The sequence below is a fragment of the Colletotrichum scovillei genome, assembly GCF_011075155.1.
Source record: "Colletotrichum scovillei strain TJNH1 chromosome Unknown Contig00009, whole genome shotgun sequence".
In the NCBI taxonomy this organism is placed as follows: domain Eukaryota; kingdom Fungi; phylum Ascomycota; class Sordariomycetes; order Glomerellales; family Glomerellaceae; genus Colletotrichum; species Colletotrichum scovillei.
The window spans coordinates 1,646,537-1,662,820 of NW_023336267.1; the positions used below are offsets into that span (position 1 = coordinate 1,646,537).

The following is a 16,284-nucleotide window of genomic DNA, read 5'->3' on the forward strand; positions in this document are numbered from 1 at the left end:
GCAGAACACCGGGCGCCTGGGATCTATGTTTTCCCCCAGGGCAGCCCTGAAAATGACCATGTTCAAACGCTACATCAACTGCCCATCGTCCGCCAAGGTGGACGGCCTGCAACAGTCACACCGATCGATCCCCCGGAATGCTCCCTTTGAGCCTCAAGGGCATGAGGTACCTATCCGTACAGGCACCGAAACGAAGATGCTAGACAATGTGGCACTCCAGCAAAGGCAAATCTTGGAGTCCAAAAGAACCCTGAACCGAGGCCCTGAACCACTCAGATCACCCAAACCCTGGGCAAACAAGCCGACCATCCGGCATCGGTTCCCATCAAAAGAGAGTGGCGGGTGTGGGGCCGGGAGTCCCTGGACGATGACGCCCCAGAAAGTCGGTCGGAGGGCGGGGCGGAGATGCCCAAAAGAGGTTATTCCAGACCTCCCGAGTCTCCACCTTTTCCATCCGCCATGGCAATCCGCACCCCCCAATAGTCACCACCATTGCCAGCACCGGCAGGCAAACAAAAACATGGGCATTCTAATCTCGTCGTACCTGAACCCTCGTGACACACACGCGACATCATACCATGAGATTCGCATTGGTAACCCCATTCATGAGGCTCTTCCCTGACTTTCGGTGACATCCCGCCTTGTCGTGGGGGCTCCCGTTACTCGGTCTAATTGTCCCGAAAGTCTGTTGTGTCTCCTTGATCAGATATCGAATTTCCCACGACGCCTGTTCATCTCCGCAAGTCATGGTGATATTGGACAGAGGACGACGGAGCTGCCACAAGAAAGCACGGAGCATGTCACCGATGCAGATGATATTGGTAGCGGTTGAAAACTTACCAGAGAAGGTTCAGGTGTCTCGTAGGATTGAACAAAATCAGATGACAACGTCTTCTTTGTCGTCGTCGCCGCCGCCGCCGCCGCTGCAGTTCCCAGTCACCACCATCGCCGCTTACTCCCGGCGATGATCATGACAATCGGATCCTTAGATGCGGCAATACCGCTCGGAGCTGTGAATATGCCACTGGCCGGTATCAGTCATTCACCACTCCGTAGCAGCTACACTATCAGGGAACATGGGATAGAGTAGTTGGTTGCAGCTAGCAGTATATTCAATCTTGAACTACCTAGAGGTATATACCGAGTAGACATCCTGGCAGTCGGTGACGCCGCTGCATACTCAAAAGTTCATTCCAGAGAATGAAAAAGTTTGATGACTGGTGTCAATCAGAGCGCAAAAAATGAGATCCGTTGTAGAATCGAAAGCAAACGGTGCGGCGACTGAGCCGTTGGTATCTTTTTGAAGTATTCCCTCTCCATTCCTTTCCCGTTCCATCAAAAAATTGAAATATACCTGATAGTCATGCTTCAACGCCCGAATATCATGCTCTTCGTATTATCTCTTTCAGACCTGTCGTAAATGAGGGGTATCTCTCGGCGTTCGGTCCAGCCCAGGCCGGAGGTATCAAGGTCTCCAATCTCTGTCTGTTTCTTTTTTTTTGTCTTTTCGTCTTTCTCTTGTCGATACTTCGTAGATACCATTCTAAAACTTGGTTGATGATGCTGTGTCGAGGTGCCCATACGAACTTTGTCGTTGATGACCCTCCGTCGGCTGCGCCCTGCCGCTCTGCACGCTCGTCTTCTTCAGCGCTTTCTCATCTCGCATGCCCGAGTAGTGGTCATCGCCCACGGCAGATGCATCGCTACCGAACTGTGGGAAGCGAGAGTCGTTGTCATGGGATCTGGGAGGGCTTCGCGGGCTCATGGCTGGGCGGTCGTCTCCGGTGTAGCGCAACCCGCCCTCGCCACGGCCTTTGTCGGGCATGGCCATGCCGACCAAGGCGCGGATGATGCCGATGAGGACGACAATGACGTAGACGAGAAGAATGCCGGTAGAGATGAGCGCTTCCTTGATGATGCCCCGGCGAAGCATATCGGTAACATGAGTCACGGCGCCAGTGACCTCGTCGGTCGACACACTTGAGGGTGACGATAGGAAGGTCTTGAGGTCTGAGTCGCCCGAGATGGACTCTTGAGCGCCGAGGCTGAAGGTGTCGTTGTCGAAAAGAGGGAACGAGATCTGCGAATGATCGTGGACCCAAGTCAGTCCCTTCTGGACAGCCTCAACCTTGAGACCAATGGTACAGCGAATAACGTCCTTGATGGGGTTGATAAGGATGGTGCCATTGAATACAGTCTCCAGACCAGTGGTCATGGTGTTGGTGAATGTGTTCAGCGTGTCGTTGACAGCCGAGGTAGCGTTCGTGACGTAGCCGAGCATGTCCTGATTGATCTCGTTCTGCGTTGATAGCACAACGCCATTGGCATCATCAGCCCACTGCTTGGAGACATCCTGTAGCGAGGTGACGACTTCGCCGGCAAATTCGCCGACCTGGTTGGCAAGGGCGGGCACCTCTCTTTCGACAGCCTTGAGCAGGACGTACTGGCACAGGCAAGAGAAGAAGCCAGCGATAGCAAGGGCCAAGACAAACAGAGCAGGAAGTGATGTAGCGTACGCAATGGCCCAGCGAACCAAGATCTGACGACGGCCTTTGAACTTGGAAGCAATCTTAATACCCCAGGTAGCGGTCATTGGGCGAGAAGCAATGTAGACCACATCCATCGAGTCGTACTGGTGGCTGGCCATGATCTGAGCGTGCTTTCGCTCGCGTCTCCAGCGCCTGATCTCCAGCCAGGCCATGGGTGCGATAGCCAGCACAGCCAAGATGGAGAGAACGACAATGAAGATGATGCGAGCCTTCTGGATCATGTCTCGGAGGTTGTTAAAGAAGTCGGAGATGCTGTTATTGGTCGAGCAGAACTGCAGCGCCTGCTTCTGGGCGACAGGGAAGACTGATCGATCGAACTTGTAGCCCTTGTACGCATCGTTGACGGTCTGCTTGAGCAGGTTGAAAGGGAACGAGATAGCCTGAGCCGTCAGGTTCTGAACCTCCTCAAAGGTAGGCAGGTCATCGTTGAGCTTATTGATGTCGCTGACGAAGCCGCTGGAGTCGATCTTGATGTCGCGCAGGTCGTTGATAGGCCCCGAGAAGTCGACTTTGGGAAAGTCGGGCAGGACGCTACCGAGGACGGAGCTTTCGATTGCGTCCACGGCCTTGTTGATGCCGTCCGAGAGGCTCTTAGCCTTGGAATCGATTGTATTGCTGATATCGCCAACCACCTTGTTCATGGCGTCTGTGACCTTCTTGGTGACATCGGAGGCAACGTCAAGTCCGCCGTGGATGAAGGCAGTGATAAGGCAGGTGTACATCGAGGTCATCATGTTGATGACGAAGATGATGAGGTTCTGAACACCGGTGAGGATCAGACCCAGAGCAGCAACCATGCCGTCGAGGGTCTTCTCGATGCCCTTTGCCGACAGCTCGTTGACACCGACAGAGAGATAGTGAGGCATCGAGGCCATGGCGCTGCCAATATCTTCGACCTTTGTGCAAGCAGAGAGTGCTTTTTGATTCGCGTCGTCGACATTGTCGTTGAGGCTGGCGATGAGCAAGATGACTCTGAGTAGTACGAGCAGTAGTAGTATCGTCCAGCGGTTCAGCCAGATCTGGGAGAGCCTAGCTGAGAGACTGAGGTATGGTGTTATGGTGGGAGAAGTGTCGGCTCGCGCTTGTTGCGTCTTTCTAAGTTCCGCCATCTCGAGCGAGTCCGACCTGAGGGAGTCGGGGACGGCCGGGTAGGCCGCCTCCTCCTTGCGATTCCGTGAGGAAAACATGTTGATTCTATCGAAGAATGTAAGAAGCCGATGCGAGTATTTCTGAGCCAGCAGAGAAAAATGAATGATAAAATAGAAGGAAGAAAAAAGGCGAATGCAAGAAATGAAGCGAATAGAACGGCGCTCGACGTCGAGGAGAAATTAATCGTTGGAGTTTGGTGATGAAATTAGGTGAATCACTCGACACGAAGAGGGAAAGAGGAAAAAGTGAGGAAGGAAAGAGAGCGACAAAGGAAAGTCGTCAAGCACTGATTTCTGAACAAGCTTCTATTCATTCATTGTGGGGTACTTTTTTCGGGAGAAGATATGAATACACAGGACGAGGATGACTTGGAAGGACGACAGAGACAAGAGAGGATGGGAATGACTGGGCAATACGCATAATAAAAGGGAAGCCGACTAACACGGCCAGGTCCACAGGATCACCCAGCAATAGGCGCGCAACAATAGGAACAAAGTCGAGAAAAGAAAATAAAGGCGGCTTACTTGATTCACACCACAATGCCAAAGAAAGCCAGCAATGGGCCCTTTGGCCGTGGCCTTGAAGGGAAATTACTTCGACTTGGCCCAAATCTTTGTTTCGTTTGGCGACACCCGGTGAGGGTGGATATGGGGATTTGGGTGAGGCTCGTTTTCTAAGCGCGCTCAACGGCCGCTCTCAGCCAACCAAATCTGTCGTCCAGGGTCACGATGAGCGGCTGCCCAAACGCTGCTAAGGCAAAGCGATATTTTCGGACGCCGAAATGGGGCTCTTGAGATTTAATGTCGTGTTGCCCGTATTTAGATCAGATGATGTTACGCCCTGTTACGATAGACTCGATCCGTCTTGTCGAAGCCAGGGCTGGGTGTGAGGTGAGAGCTGAGAGCTGAGAGCTGGGTACGAGGTTGCTTGGCGAGAGTGAGGAGTTGTGAGGTAGAATTTTGTTGCTCCTACAATGAGGTCTTATCGAACGATGAGACTCTTGCTTGAAACTTGCTGAGTGAGACTGGGTTGCAGTATCACAAGAGCTATAGCCCTACTCAAGTCAGGCCAACAGTTGGTGGCTTCATGAATGGGGGCGAACTCGAGAGTGATATACAAGTCGAGATTTGAGTCACTGAACAAGGGGACACCACGGAGCAACGGTTGAATGGTGCCCATCTTTCCAAAAGTCGCCTTTCTGGGGGTGTCGCAGAGGATAGAAGGCATTTTAACACAACCTGGTCTCGCTCATAGGCTCGGGTTGATCCAGAGAGCTCGCGACAAGAATGCGCTGCGACGTCATTGGCAAACCCGGGGGATTATTGCGGAGAGCTTCCCACCCGTGCCACCTCGTAAGGATAAGGTACCGTTCTGGCGCGAGGTGAACGGCGCCGCTCCAGTGGCATCCCCGTCGCGAGTCACGCCAGCAGGCCAGGTGGTTGCCGGTGGCTGTGCCCGGCGGAGGAGGCATGGACGGGTTTGGTGCCGTTGCGGGCGGAGAAACGGTGAGTTGGCCTGGTTAGGCTGGTCTGGACGATTCTGAATTTGCTGGAGGCATCCGGGGATGTCGCGAGGTTTGTGTGGTTTTCTCTCGGAAACTGCACGAAGGGTCACGGTGACCGGGGAGAGGATGTGAGGGACCGCAGCGAGCGAAGTAGGAACAGAGCAAAGATCGTCAGCCAGCAGACGAAAAGAGACGGCGGATGGCTGGCGCCAGCAGGGAATCCCTGGAGGTATTGGCAAACATTTTGTCCAATCGTCGTGAGATACAGGCAGTTCGGTTCTCGCCGCTAAAGTCTAATCCTTGTAAGCATATGGCAAGAATGGCCGGGAATTGGGCAGGATAATGGTGAAAGAGTGGATATGGACCCTAGATGAGTTTCTTGGTGTTGTGATTCGTGACTGGCTGCGCTCCATGGTGTCGTTGGGGTCCTTGCTAAGCAACAAGCAATGATCGATGCCAAGCCTTTGCCACCGACCACCGCGGAATGCTAAAAACCGGTTTACGACAGGAACGGTCTTTTGGAGGCTGATCTTGGTCAGACGGTGGGAAAAGCTTGTCGAAATCCCACAAATCGTGGCATCCCAGGAATGTTCGTTTAATGGCATTGGCCGGTCATTCACGTCAAGCACAGATAAGAAGAAGAGTTGGAAGGCGCGAAGGCAAGAAGGCAAGGAAGGAACGCAACGTAGGATGGCCTCCACTGCTTCTTTCCTGACTTTTCCGACGTTGGCCTCCTCTTGCCGATGAGAGGCGCAGGCGCAGTCGGGCGATGGTAAGCCTGAGCGAGAGTGTGAGGTCGTGGTCGTGGTCGCCTTCCAAGTTGCATTTCTGTGCCATTGCCCCTTCCTCGCGAGATCATTCAGGTACCATCAAGGGAAGTCCATGGAACCTGGAATGTTGCGGCAATTGGCAGTGGCTCCACTAAACAAGAAGTTCGCACTTGCCCTGTGCACCCAAGCTCCCACGCTCCGTCGCTCCTTCCTTCCTTCTTTCTGTGGGGTCGTCTCAAGTCTTGACGCTGGCAAAGATTGATTGGCCGACGGTGGCCCGCGCTCTGCGACGATGGGCGCTTCGCTGCAGAATTCATCGCTGCCAGCCTTGAGGCCGGCGCTTGCGATTTTGGCCCAGAAGGCTTCTGTTTCTCCAAATGGGAGAATCAAATCATTCACGGTCAGTTCCGTGTATAAGATATCGTGGGCCTTCCTCATTCAGTCTACTATGTTATCACACGAGATGCGTGTAAAGTTTGTTGCAGTCTAACAGTGAACTACATCATTATTGATAATTGCTGCAACAAGTCAGTCGGCTTCACCAACTGTCTCGCATTGCATTGACATGACTTGCTTTACCTACGTCTTGAGCCAGTCACTCTAGTCTGCATTTTTGCAAACCTACCTGAAAACTCTCCGTATGAGACTCCCCAGTCTCAGTCATCCTAGCACCGTCTTGATGGCTAGTAAGATTGCACGTCGTCAGATGCGCACTCACCCATGGCTTCCAAGCTGCCGACGATGACGACATACCTTCCTTAGAGAACTGTGAAGAGTGGCTTGACCTGCAGTGCTTGCCTGTGCCACAATTACGGACCCAAGTCCAAATTTCCATGACCTAGGTTGTCACGTGCTTGGTCTGTGATGGGCCCAGACCCGACTTGGACCTGCCCGACGTGCCTTCCAGGTTGAGCACGAGCAACCACAGGAAGAACAAAAGTCCGACACACCCATTTTTCACAGGATCTATGCCACTTTCCAGCCTCCTGCCCCTGTCCGACCTTGCGCATCATATTCACAGCTCAACCCACGCTGCGCAGCAAGGAGCAATCTGTTTTCGGCAGGCGGTCTCGCCAAACTCCAAACCTCGCCATCGCATCTCCTACCAGTGCCACCACGGCTTGCCCTAGCACATCGTGACAAGCTGACAACACCTGAGAATCCTTCGCGACTCACCTTAATCAAGGCCGTGATTGTCCAGAGACCGATTTGCGACCTCATTTCGTGATTGCTGGCATTGACACACATCCTTGTCACCTGATCAAACCCACTCTCGGAATCAATCCGACTCATTTCTAGGCCGCGCTGAAAATTCCTCTTGCGCGCAAAAAGTCTTCAGCCCTCCGACACGATCAATCACTTTTTCTTCTTCTTTGACAAGTCACAATCTGTCCTTTGATCGCGCCCTGAATTCTTCATACGCGACAGCCACAATGGCCGAACCACCTCGCGACATTTCCTCCATCCTCGCTGCCCTAGGTAGGTACCCGAGACACGACACGAATCTGTTCCTGAACCCTCGAACACAGACTGATTGCATTTCTTCATTCAGGCGCAGCACAAAGAGGCACCTCTTCGACGCCGACCCAAGGACAGCCCGGCATGCCGCCCAGCTATCCTCCTCCTCCCGGTGGCCAGCCGCCTCCTTCCTACCCCCCGATGCCCCAGCAGAACGCGCCCCCGTATGGCGGCGGCGGTGGCTACCCGGGACTCCCCCAGCCTTCATCCAGCGGCAGTCTGGATCTTAGCTCGATCCGACCCGTCAACTCTGGCACAGTCAGCATCGCCGATGCCATCGCGCAAGCCAAGGCCTTCGCTGCTGAGAAGGGCGTGACATCCTACGACCGACCCCTCGTCTACTCCAACGAAGCTCCCCGTGGCCAGGATTCTCGAGCCTACGGCCGATCCTCGCGGTCGCGCTCTCCTTCCAACCGTCGCGACCAGTTCCGCGACAACTTCAACCCCTACAGAGACGAGCGCCGGGATGATCGCCCTGCTCCACGAGACTATGGCCACCGCGAGCGATCCTACAGCCCTGGCCCGCGTGGTCGCACTTTCTCTCCTCGCAACTCTAACGGCAGAGAGCGATCTCCACTGAGAGGAAGTGGTGGCGGTGACGACAACGCCGAGACAATTCAAATCGAGTCGAGCCTTGTTGGTCTCATTATCGGTAGACAAGGCGAGAACCTTCGTCGCATCGAGTCAGAGTCCAACTGTCGGGTGCAGTTCCTCCCCTCCAGCGATAACGGTCCTTTCCGCCAGTGCAAGATCAGTGGTCCCAGGGCACAGCGCAGCGAAGTCAAGGAGGCCATCAACCGCATTATCGACGATAGCGGCATGGGCGCCATCAACCGTGGCGCTGCGAACCCCAAGGGACCCCCACCTCGCGACCACCGCGGCGGACCACCTGGAGCAAGCGCTGCCGCCGCCGCCGGAGCCGGAGCTGCAGCTCTTCGCGACGGCGAGGACTGCATGCAGATTATGGTACCCGATAGAACCGTGGGCCTGATCATCGGTCGCGGTGGTGAGACCATTCGCGATTTGCAGGAGCGGTCTGGCTGCCACATCAATATTGTTGGTGAATCCAAGAGTGTCAATGGACTTCGACCTGTCAACCTCATCGGCTCTCGTGAATCAGCTGCCCAAGCCAAGGATCTGATCATGGAAATTGTGGATAGCGACAGCCGAAACGAGGGCCAACCTGCAGCCCCCGCCAAGAAGCCGCAGAGACACGACGGCGGTGGTCATCAGAGAGACTCGGGGCCCATGGGTGGAGCGGGCGGCGGCAGCGGTGACAAGATCAACGACGCCATCTACGTCCCATCCGAGGCTGTGGGTATGATTATTGGCAAGGGTGGCGAGACCATCCGTGATATGCAGAATGGCACTGGTTGCAAGATCAATGTTGCCCAGTCTTCCGGTCCAGGCGAGGTTCAGCGTGAGATTGCCCTCATCGGCTCGCGGGATAGTATCGCCAGAGCCAAGCAGGCGATTGAAGAGAAGGTCGACGCAGTGGTAAGTGACAGGCCTAGAATCTACCGTATATCCAACTGTAACTAACATGACAACAGCGCCAGAAGAACTCTGGAGGCGGTGGCGGTGGTCGCGGTCGTCAAAACCAAGACTATGACAGAAGCTACTCTCAACAGGGATCTAACCCATCAGCATCAGGATCTGCTAACCCACCAGCTGCTCAAGCTCCCGCTGGAGCCGACGGAGCCGACCCATATGCGCAATGTAAGTCTATGACTGACACGGCGAGCAACTAGTTTAGTATACTAACATTCTGTAGATGGTGGATACCAGAACTACCTTGCCCTCTGGTACCAGTCTCTCGTTTATCAGCAACAACAAGGCGGCGGTGCGGCCGGTCAGCCCGGCGCAGCGCCTCCTGGAGCCTCATAGAGGTTTTTGCATGCACCCTTTCCGGTAGGGGACATGCTTGTGTGATGTGATTGATCACTTGCCTTGGACCTCGACTTGATGCCTCTTTTCGCATTACGTATACTGAAGCATCGCACATGCACGTTGACTATGGAGGCTCATGGCAGTGCGCATTTACGAACCATTCGACGACTGATACCTTCTTATTCCGCTGGACTTGCAACAGCACAGCGCCCACCTTGTTTTCTTTGGACAAAACCACGAATTGGGGGAGAGGACCACCCACGGAAGAGCTAGGCAAGCTGCCTCTGGCTTTGCTTAAGCGCGCTGATATCTCGATGCACTGAACCCGGCATTTGACGATGATGATGGCACGTTCTCGCTTGCACATGATCCTTGACTGTCATGAACTGGATTCGACTCTTGACATGGACATGGTGCTCAATGCTGCTCTGCGACATGGACTTACTCCACATTCTCCATGATGCACGCTCCTGACGCCTATGTGACGGCAAGGACACCTTTTTGCTGGGTCTTGCGAGCATTCCTGGACTTGACAACTTTGGCACCTGCTGCCTCGTGGAACATTTGCAAGAGTGGCCATGATGAACTATTGAGACCCTTGCCTGCTGTCATGATGCAGCTGCAGGGCACTACTTGGGTGTGGTTCGCCTGAGGACATACTCTGCCTCGAGGAATGGCATCCGCCTCAACCTCATCTGCATGGTTTTCAACTGAATCTTTCCGTGGATGCACGGTCACATTTTTCCCGAGTAAAGCTTGCTTCCACGGGTTCTATCGTATACCACGGGTTCTATCGTATAGTCCATCTTCCCTTCTCAGTCTTCGTGGGTACAATTGCCTAACCGGCATCTTTTCATGCGATATGCAAAATTGATTCCCAATTCTCTTTTCTTTCCGGTGGATGAAGCGCAACTAGGGAGGCGAAACAGGCAAAGGGAAAACAAAAACAAAAAGCGCACTCTGTATAATAGTTAATTCCGAGTCGAATGAATTCTCCCGACCTTGTTAGACATATGTGATGTGTGAGGCATACAGCAAATACTTTCTTATGCCAATCACGTGCAAGCTTCTTCACTCGTGTTTGCAGGGGAACATTTCTTCACACCTCAGCTCTACTAAACAAACCTGTTTGACAGCTCATGACAAATGTACGCACGATCTGGAAACGTCTCTTTGGCAGGACACTGTCGTCAAAACAGAGTGAACGCAGTGTTGAGTGCTCAACAAATAACTCTGAAGAAAGGTACAAGATAAGCAACGTCCGTGATGCCACGTGCTGGGACTGGCGCTGTGGTCGCCCCGGATGTGTAGGAAGCTGTGCCTCCCGAGACGTGACGGGGTAAGATGGCGGCATGAGGGAAACTTTATTTCCTTCTTAGGTAAGTGGAGGAAGGTCCAGATCATCCAGGTGTGAGTGAGTGAGGGAGTTGTAGTAATTTTCACATGATAAAGAGAGTGAATGATTGGGATTCTTCAAACGTTACATGGGGATGGGGATGGAGATGGAGATGGGAAGATGTGATTGGGGATCGGATCAAGTCATTCAATTTTGCATGGTACGGATGAGATTTGGACTATAGTGGTGATGCGTCGATGTGTTGTATACGGAGATTGATGGATTGATTGTAAAGCAGATGGCTTCGGAGAGCGACTGAGGGACTGTAAGTCATGTGTAAGAATGAACTCCCATGATCGTGGAGTCTTTGTTTCATGAAATTCTTTCGCCCTCTCTACCTCTAGTGCCGTACATCATCTGCATCTTCTCTGCCTACCTCTTGGTTTCATGACTGATGTGACTGTCACAAGCAATCAAAGCCGGGTCAGCAGGAGAGAAGAGAGCAGGGGAAGGTGAAGAATGGTCATCATCAGTCATTGTCAAAAATAATCCAGGCTGATGCGACCGGCGTTGTAACACTACATTCGGGGTGGACCGGTGGCCAGTGGACGATGGACGGTCATGTTGAGCCCGTGGCCTAGACCAGGGCCGATATTCGCGGCAGAGATGCTCGCATGCTCATCATGTAGGAGCCTGTGCGGGACTGAGCCGCGAGCGAGTGTGGTAGTATCCGTGGCGTGGCGTGGCAGGCAGCAGACTTTGATTGATCGTCGCCGTTTACTGGCACTTTGTGTGGGAGAGCCTCAGAAAACAGAGAGACATGTGTGAGGCAGGGAGAAAAAGGGGTCCTTCGAAATCGTGGTGTCATCGAACAGACATGTTTTTTTTCCTCTCGCTTATCGGCCCTGATGCGGACTGCGGTAGACATCAGGCTTGAGATTTGCTTTTCAGAAATCGTGCTGCAAGTTGACTATTGCGGTATCCGGACTGAAGTTTTGGTTTCCATCTCGCAGGTGTTTTGGGCGATGAGCAAGTGTAAAAGTAAGGTAAGAGAAAGTGTAGAGATCTCGCGCCTGTGCGGGTGCATGTGCATGGTTGATGTGCGTGAGGTTTATCCCTCTCTTGCCCTCATCTGTCTGCTTGTCTGGATGCATGTGAAATGTCTTTGCGAGCTTCAAGTCTGTGTGTTAAGCCGTGTGCTCTGTCCCCTATGATCTGCCTTATCTCTCCTTTCTCGTACTTACTGGCGACAGAGTTATGTTGATTGTTGGTGTGTGTAAGCTTTTCAAACGGTTCATCTGGAGATTAACAAACTAATGATGCTTGCGATCTGCACAGTCGACGCGTGCGGAAGGACGAGCGAGTCGAGAGTTCTGCGCGGCGGGGAATATCTCCGACACCACGCCAAGAAACTGCCAGATGGTTTGACAAAAACTTTGGCTCTCTTTTTATCACGGGCGAGGCAGGCAACAATTCAGTTGTGCGTCGATGCAAATCCCATGCGAGACATTTTGTTGGACAGGGACGTGTATGCGTGAGCGGTCGCCCGTACGTACACCTTAACTCTCACAACCGCCCTTCTTACATGCCACATGCGTGTCTACCTGTCAATGTCTGAATGAATTTACTAAGCGAGAGCGAGAAGTGTAAGTAAGGTTAAGGTTGGTGTGGGAACAGAGAGACGTGATGAACTGACATGCCGTGCAGGGGAGGACAAGGGATGCGCAAGAGACTGCGTTTCTCCCTTCCCCCCGCGTTGGTCGAGTCCCCGACTCTGCCGTCTGTCAGAAGCCGATTCGTTCATGGCCTTTGAAAGATGTACCGGTATCCATCGGTAGGTCAGGATATACAGTGTGGTGTCACTTTTATTCTGTTCGGATATTGTCATCCCACCGGCCGGCTGTAACAGGCGCTCAGTGACGGATGGGCGACGGCCTAAACCGAAAGGACTCCTCTAAGTTCTCCGTAAACAATGGGAATGGAAAGAAGAGGCGCATGAGCACGAGGTCCTCAGGTTGGTGTACCCGAGTCAACTCTCAAGGAAAGTTTGTTAACGGATGCTGAACAGCGTCGTTGATTCAGAATAGGTCAAGGGTCTAGGCCGTTCGAGCCAGCGAGCGGAGGACAGAAAATGGGCTCTTTGAGCAGAAAAGGCGTGCGGATAAACATGCTCCCGTGCCCGCGTGTTGTTCTACGGAAGGCGGATTGTCGGACTGTGTGTTCCCTTCGAACCTTCTGCCTTATCTGGCCTTGCATGTGCCGATCCAAGGTTGCAATGCAGGATGACTTTTAGGGGGTCATGAGGGGGCAAGAGTGGGAGAATATGGGGAGGATTTTGGGTAGCACTGTGGCATGAGGCTGTGTTGGATGTAACAGCATTTTCGAAACCATCGCGATAGCTATCTTGAACCATGAGGACAGACGATCGCAGGGTTTGTTCCCGTAGAGAGAGCAGACTGACACATAACTGTTGATCCCCGAGAGAGACACTCAGCGACACTCAGAGACAGAGACAGCGGAATGCGGGACTCGGGAGGGGACAACTTGAGGTCTGCCGTTTGCAAGGGAGCTTGATCCCGGAGCTATCCTGAAAGGGGCATGTTGCATTGCTCGCTTCGCGATCCATGCTCTGCCTCTCTCGCCCGGCCCTAAGACAATCCCATCTCAAAGCTTGTTTTTGCGCCGCGTGTCTCCCGTGCCTCCCGCACATCTCTTTCTGACTCTCGATCTTCGACTCTGAAGTGTCAATGGTGGAAGATATCCCGTGCCTACTCTTCTCTTGGATCTGCCGTACAAGTCGTGTATTGTATTGGCGAAAGTCGTGCTACGTACGCATAGGCGAAAGGGAAAAGGCTCGGCGCAGTGTCTCAGCGCCGTTGGAAACAACCAAAAAAGCCATTTCCGTTCAAATCACCTCATCTCCACAGAGAAGAAAAGTTACACACATACTGAACAGAATTTGGGTGCCTGGAATGTCACTGCAAGAAATGTCTCGGGGCAAGATGCCCTCTTCCCTCTCGCCTCGCTCTACCCCCGTTCCCGTCCCACCCCTCCTTTTCGTGATCCTATGAAGCGTGGCCGCCAAAGGCCTTTTTTCTTACATACATACATCAAACTCCACAGGACATCGTTCCTCACGATGGGAAGGCCTGTCTGTGTTCCCCGGCAGAGTGCCGCGGGCCGCGAGTGGATGTGCTGGGGTGGGTGTGCAGAAGAATTGGAGCACTCTCTCACACGCACACACGGATAGACGGGGAGAGGGGCATGGACATGGGCATGGCATGGCATGGCATACTGCGTAGGCAGAACAGATATGACAGAGAAAGAGAGACAAGCAGGATACTCAACTCACCAGCCAACAGCAAATGCAGCTCGCTTCTCACTTTCTTTCTCGTCTCGCGTCTTGATGTGCAGCTAAGCGGCGGCGCAAGGGCGAGGCTAAGCCACATCCTGCATATAGTCTACTGCAAGACGGTTGGCTGTTGGCGAGCTGCATGGAGGATGGCAGGCTGGCAGCAGAGATTCTGAGGAAGAGGGCGCTTCCTGCTCATCTATGATTGTTGCTTTTCTCACTCTCTTCGTCGTTGTTCCCCTTGAACCTCGTTTCTTCTTCGCGAACTTCACTTCCGAGAGAGGGCTTGGGCTGCATGAGCGCTTCTCGCTTCCTCTTCGAACTCCCTGTCTCTGATTCTCTCTGTCTCTCAGACTTCTCTACCCGTCGGCCCCTCACCCCCCTCTCACACACACCCCTACCCCCCCTTTATGATTCTGTCCTGGTGTGTATCCGTACCTGTCAGTGTGTCAACACAACCCGTCAAGCTCCAGGTCGCGTTTTTCTATCGAGATGTGCTAGGGCCCCCCGTGTCGATCCTCTGAAAGCTTGTGGCTGCCCATCCGTCGACGATTGATTTTAGCTCATCCTTCTTCTGCCGTTCAACATTCTTTCCTTCTCCTTGAACCGTGTCCGACTAATTCTTATTTCTCTTACTCTCGAAAGACCTTATTTACCCCCCTCGGAAGGTCATTGCGGATTCAACTTCCAAACGGTCGATAAACAAGCATAAATCCTTCTTTGTCGTTTTCTCCTTGTCCTACCTACCTGATTGAACACTCGCGACACAAACTCGTTCATCCAGGAATCACTCTGGGGCTCGGGGGAGCTCGAAAAACCACACTACCACCTCTTCCCCTCTCGACCTCGTACCTAGTCCTCCTCACAACTCCCTCCAAACAACGCCTCAATCACCTCCCGCCACAAAAGAGAACACAAAAGAAACATATACACACACACAATGTGCCGCCTCGTGCTCTTCGCGGGCACCTGCACCCGCTGCAACGAATCCCTCACCTGGGCCGACCTCTCCCAGCAGCTCTCGTGCCTCGAGGCCAAGAACGCCGACAAGTTCGGCTCGTGTCGGCGTGGCGTCGACGTCGAGACACACGCCTTTGACCAGGAATGCGACGCCTGCGCCGGCGAGGACGAAGGCGTTGCCGGTATGGACTTTGGTGAGCAGGATTTTCAGCAGTATCATCATCAATATCAACAGTATCAGCAATACCAACACCCGTCATCAGCAGCATACACAGCAGCAGGATCGTCGTCATCGGCGTCAATACCACAACCCGGCTCGGGCAAGAGGGGCCGGGACGAAGGGGAAGGAAGGAAGAAGAAGAAGGCGAGGACGTGAAAAGCTCGATGAAGCTTGCGATAATGATGGAGTTATGACACGGTTCGAACTTTGGGGAGGATGTTTGTCCATCTCTTCCTTTTCCCTCTCCCTCTACACTCCTGGCGAGGCGTTTGGTGTTCGACATGGAATACACACATAATGGCATTGGGGGCTTCAGGACTCGGGATACCACGAACGCGATGGTGTTGCGCACATGCGGGATTGGCATTAGCATCAATCGATTGGAACCACATCAGCAACACCACAGGCATATGACGCATACGACGACGATCAGGACAAAAGGGCAGGCAATCATGTTATTTTTGGGCGGGCACACTCGGCTTCAAGGTCACAGGTGTGCGTGGCAGGCCTGCGGCGGACTCTCCGCTGCATTCCTGAGGGAGAGGAGAGATACCCTAGTCTACCTTTACCTACGTTAGTGGCGTGGCGATCGGGAGGGGCTCCTAGCGAGGGGATCCGCGCCTCTTGGCATGCGGGTGATGTACGACACGTCTCCCATGCTCCATTGCGGGCATCGAGAGGTCACGATGGTTCACCTCTGGCGAGTGAAGATTTTACAATGAATACAAAAGCGTAAACTGTTTAGCAGTATGATCCCTCGAATCAAGACCTCATCCGTTGTTCTACTCTGCAGATTCTCATGGGATAAGCCAGGGGTTCTTCCGCCACTGCATGATCAGATGAGGTACCATTAGTGACTACATGATCCGACCTAGTCTCATTGTTAGACATCAGTCGACCGTGGTACGAAGCCATGTATCATGATGGACCTGAGCGAACGATTGACATGATGCAGTATATGGTACCTCTGCCCTCCCAAGATGCCGCGCATCGGCCTACAAGAAGCTTACACGAGAGAAGATTTAGTCGTTCTAGA

At 53.3% G+C, this 16,284-nt stretch overlaps 3 protein-coding genes across 3 annotated transcripts; 2 read left to right on the forward strand and 1 right to left on the reverse strand.

The window, feature by feature from the left end:
- Positions 1–1,156: 1,156 nt before the first annotated feature.
- HER10_EVM0007293 (plasma membrane fusion protein PRM1) lies at positions 1,157–5,820 on the reverse strand. Its single transcript, XM_035476852.1, has one exon. The coding sequence runs from the start codon at positions 3,734–3,736 to the stop codon at positions 1,544–1,546; it is 2,193 nt and encodes a 730-aa protein (XP_035329589.1). The 5' UTR covers positions 3,737–5,820; the 3' UTR covers positions 1,157–1,543.
- A 1,081-nt stretch (positions 5,821–6,901) lies between these two features.
- Positions 6,902–10,381, forward strand: HER10_EVM0005495 (KH domain-containing protein). The gene is made up of 4 exons (XM_035475109.1): positions 6,902–7,451; positions 7,525–8,987; positions 9,044–9,209; positions 9,265–10,381. The coding sequence occupies exons 1-4, from the start codon at positions 7,406–7,408 to the stop codon at positions 9,375–9,377; spliced, it is 1,788 nt and encodes a 595-aa protein (XP_035329361.1). The 5' UTR covers positions 6,902–7,405; the 3' UTR covers positions 9,378–10,381.
- A 3,676-nt stretch (positions 10,382–14,057) lies between these two features.
- Positions 14,058–15,984, forward strand: HER10_EVM0007041 (uncharacterized protein). The gene is made up of 2 exons (XM_035476608.1): positions 14,058–15,222; positions 15,292–15,984. The coding sequence occupies exons 1-2, from the start codon at positions 15,009–15,011 to the stop codon at positions 15,402–15,404; spliced, it is 327 nt and encodes a 108-aa protein (XP_035329557.1). The 5' UTR covers positions 14,058–15,008; the 3' UTR covers positions 15,405–15,984.
- Positions 15,985–16,284: the final 300 nt, after the last annotated feature.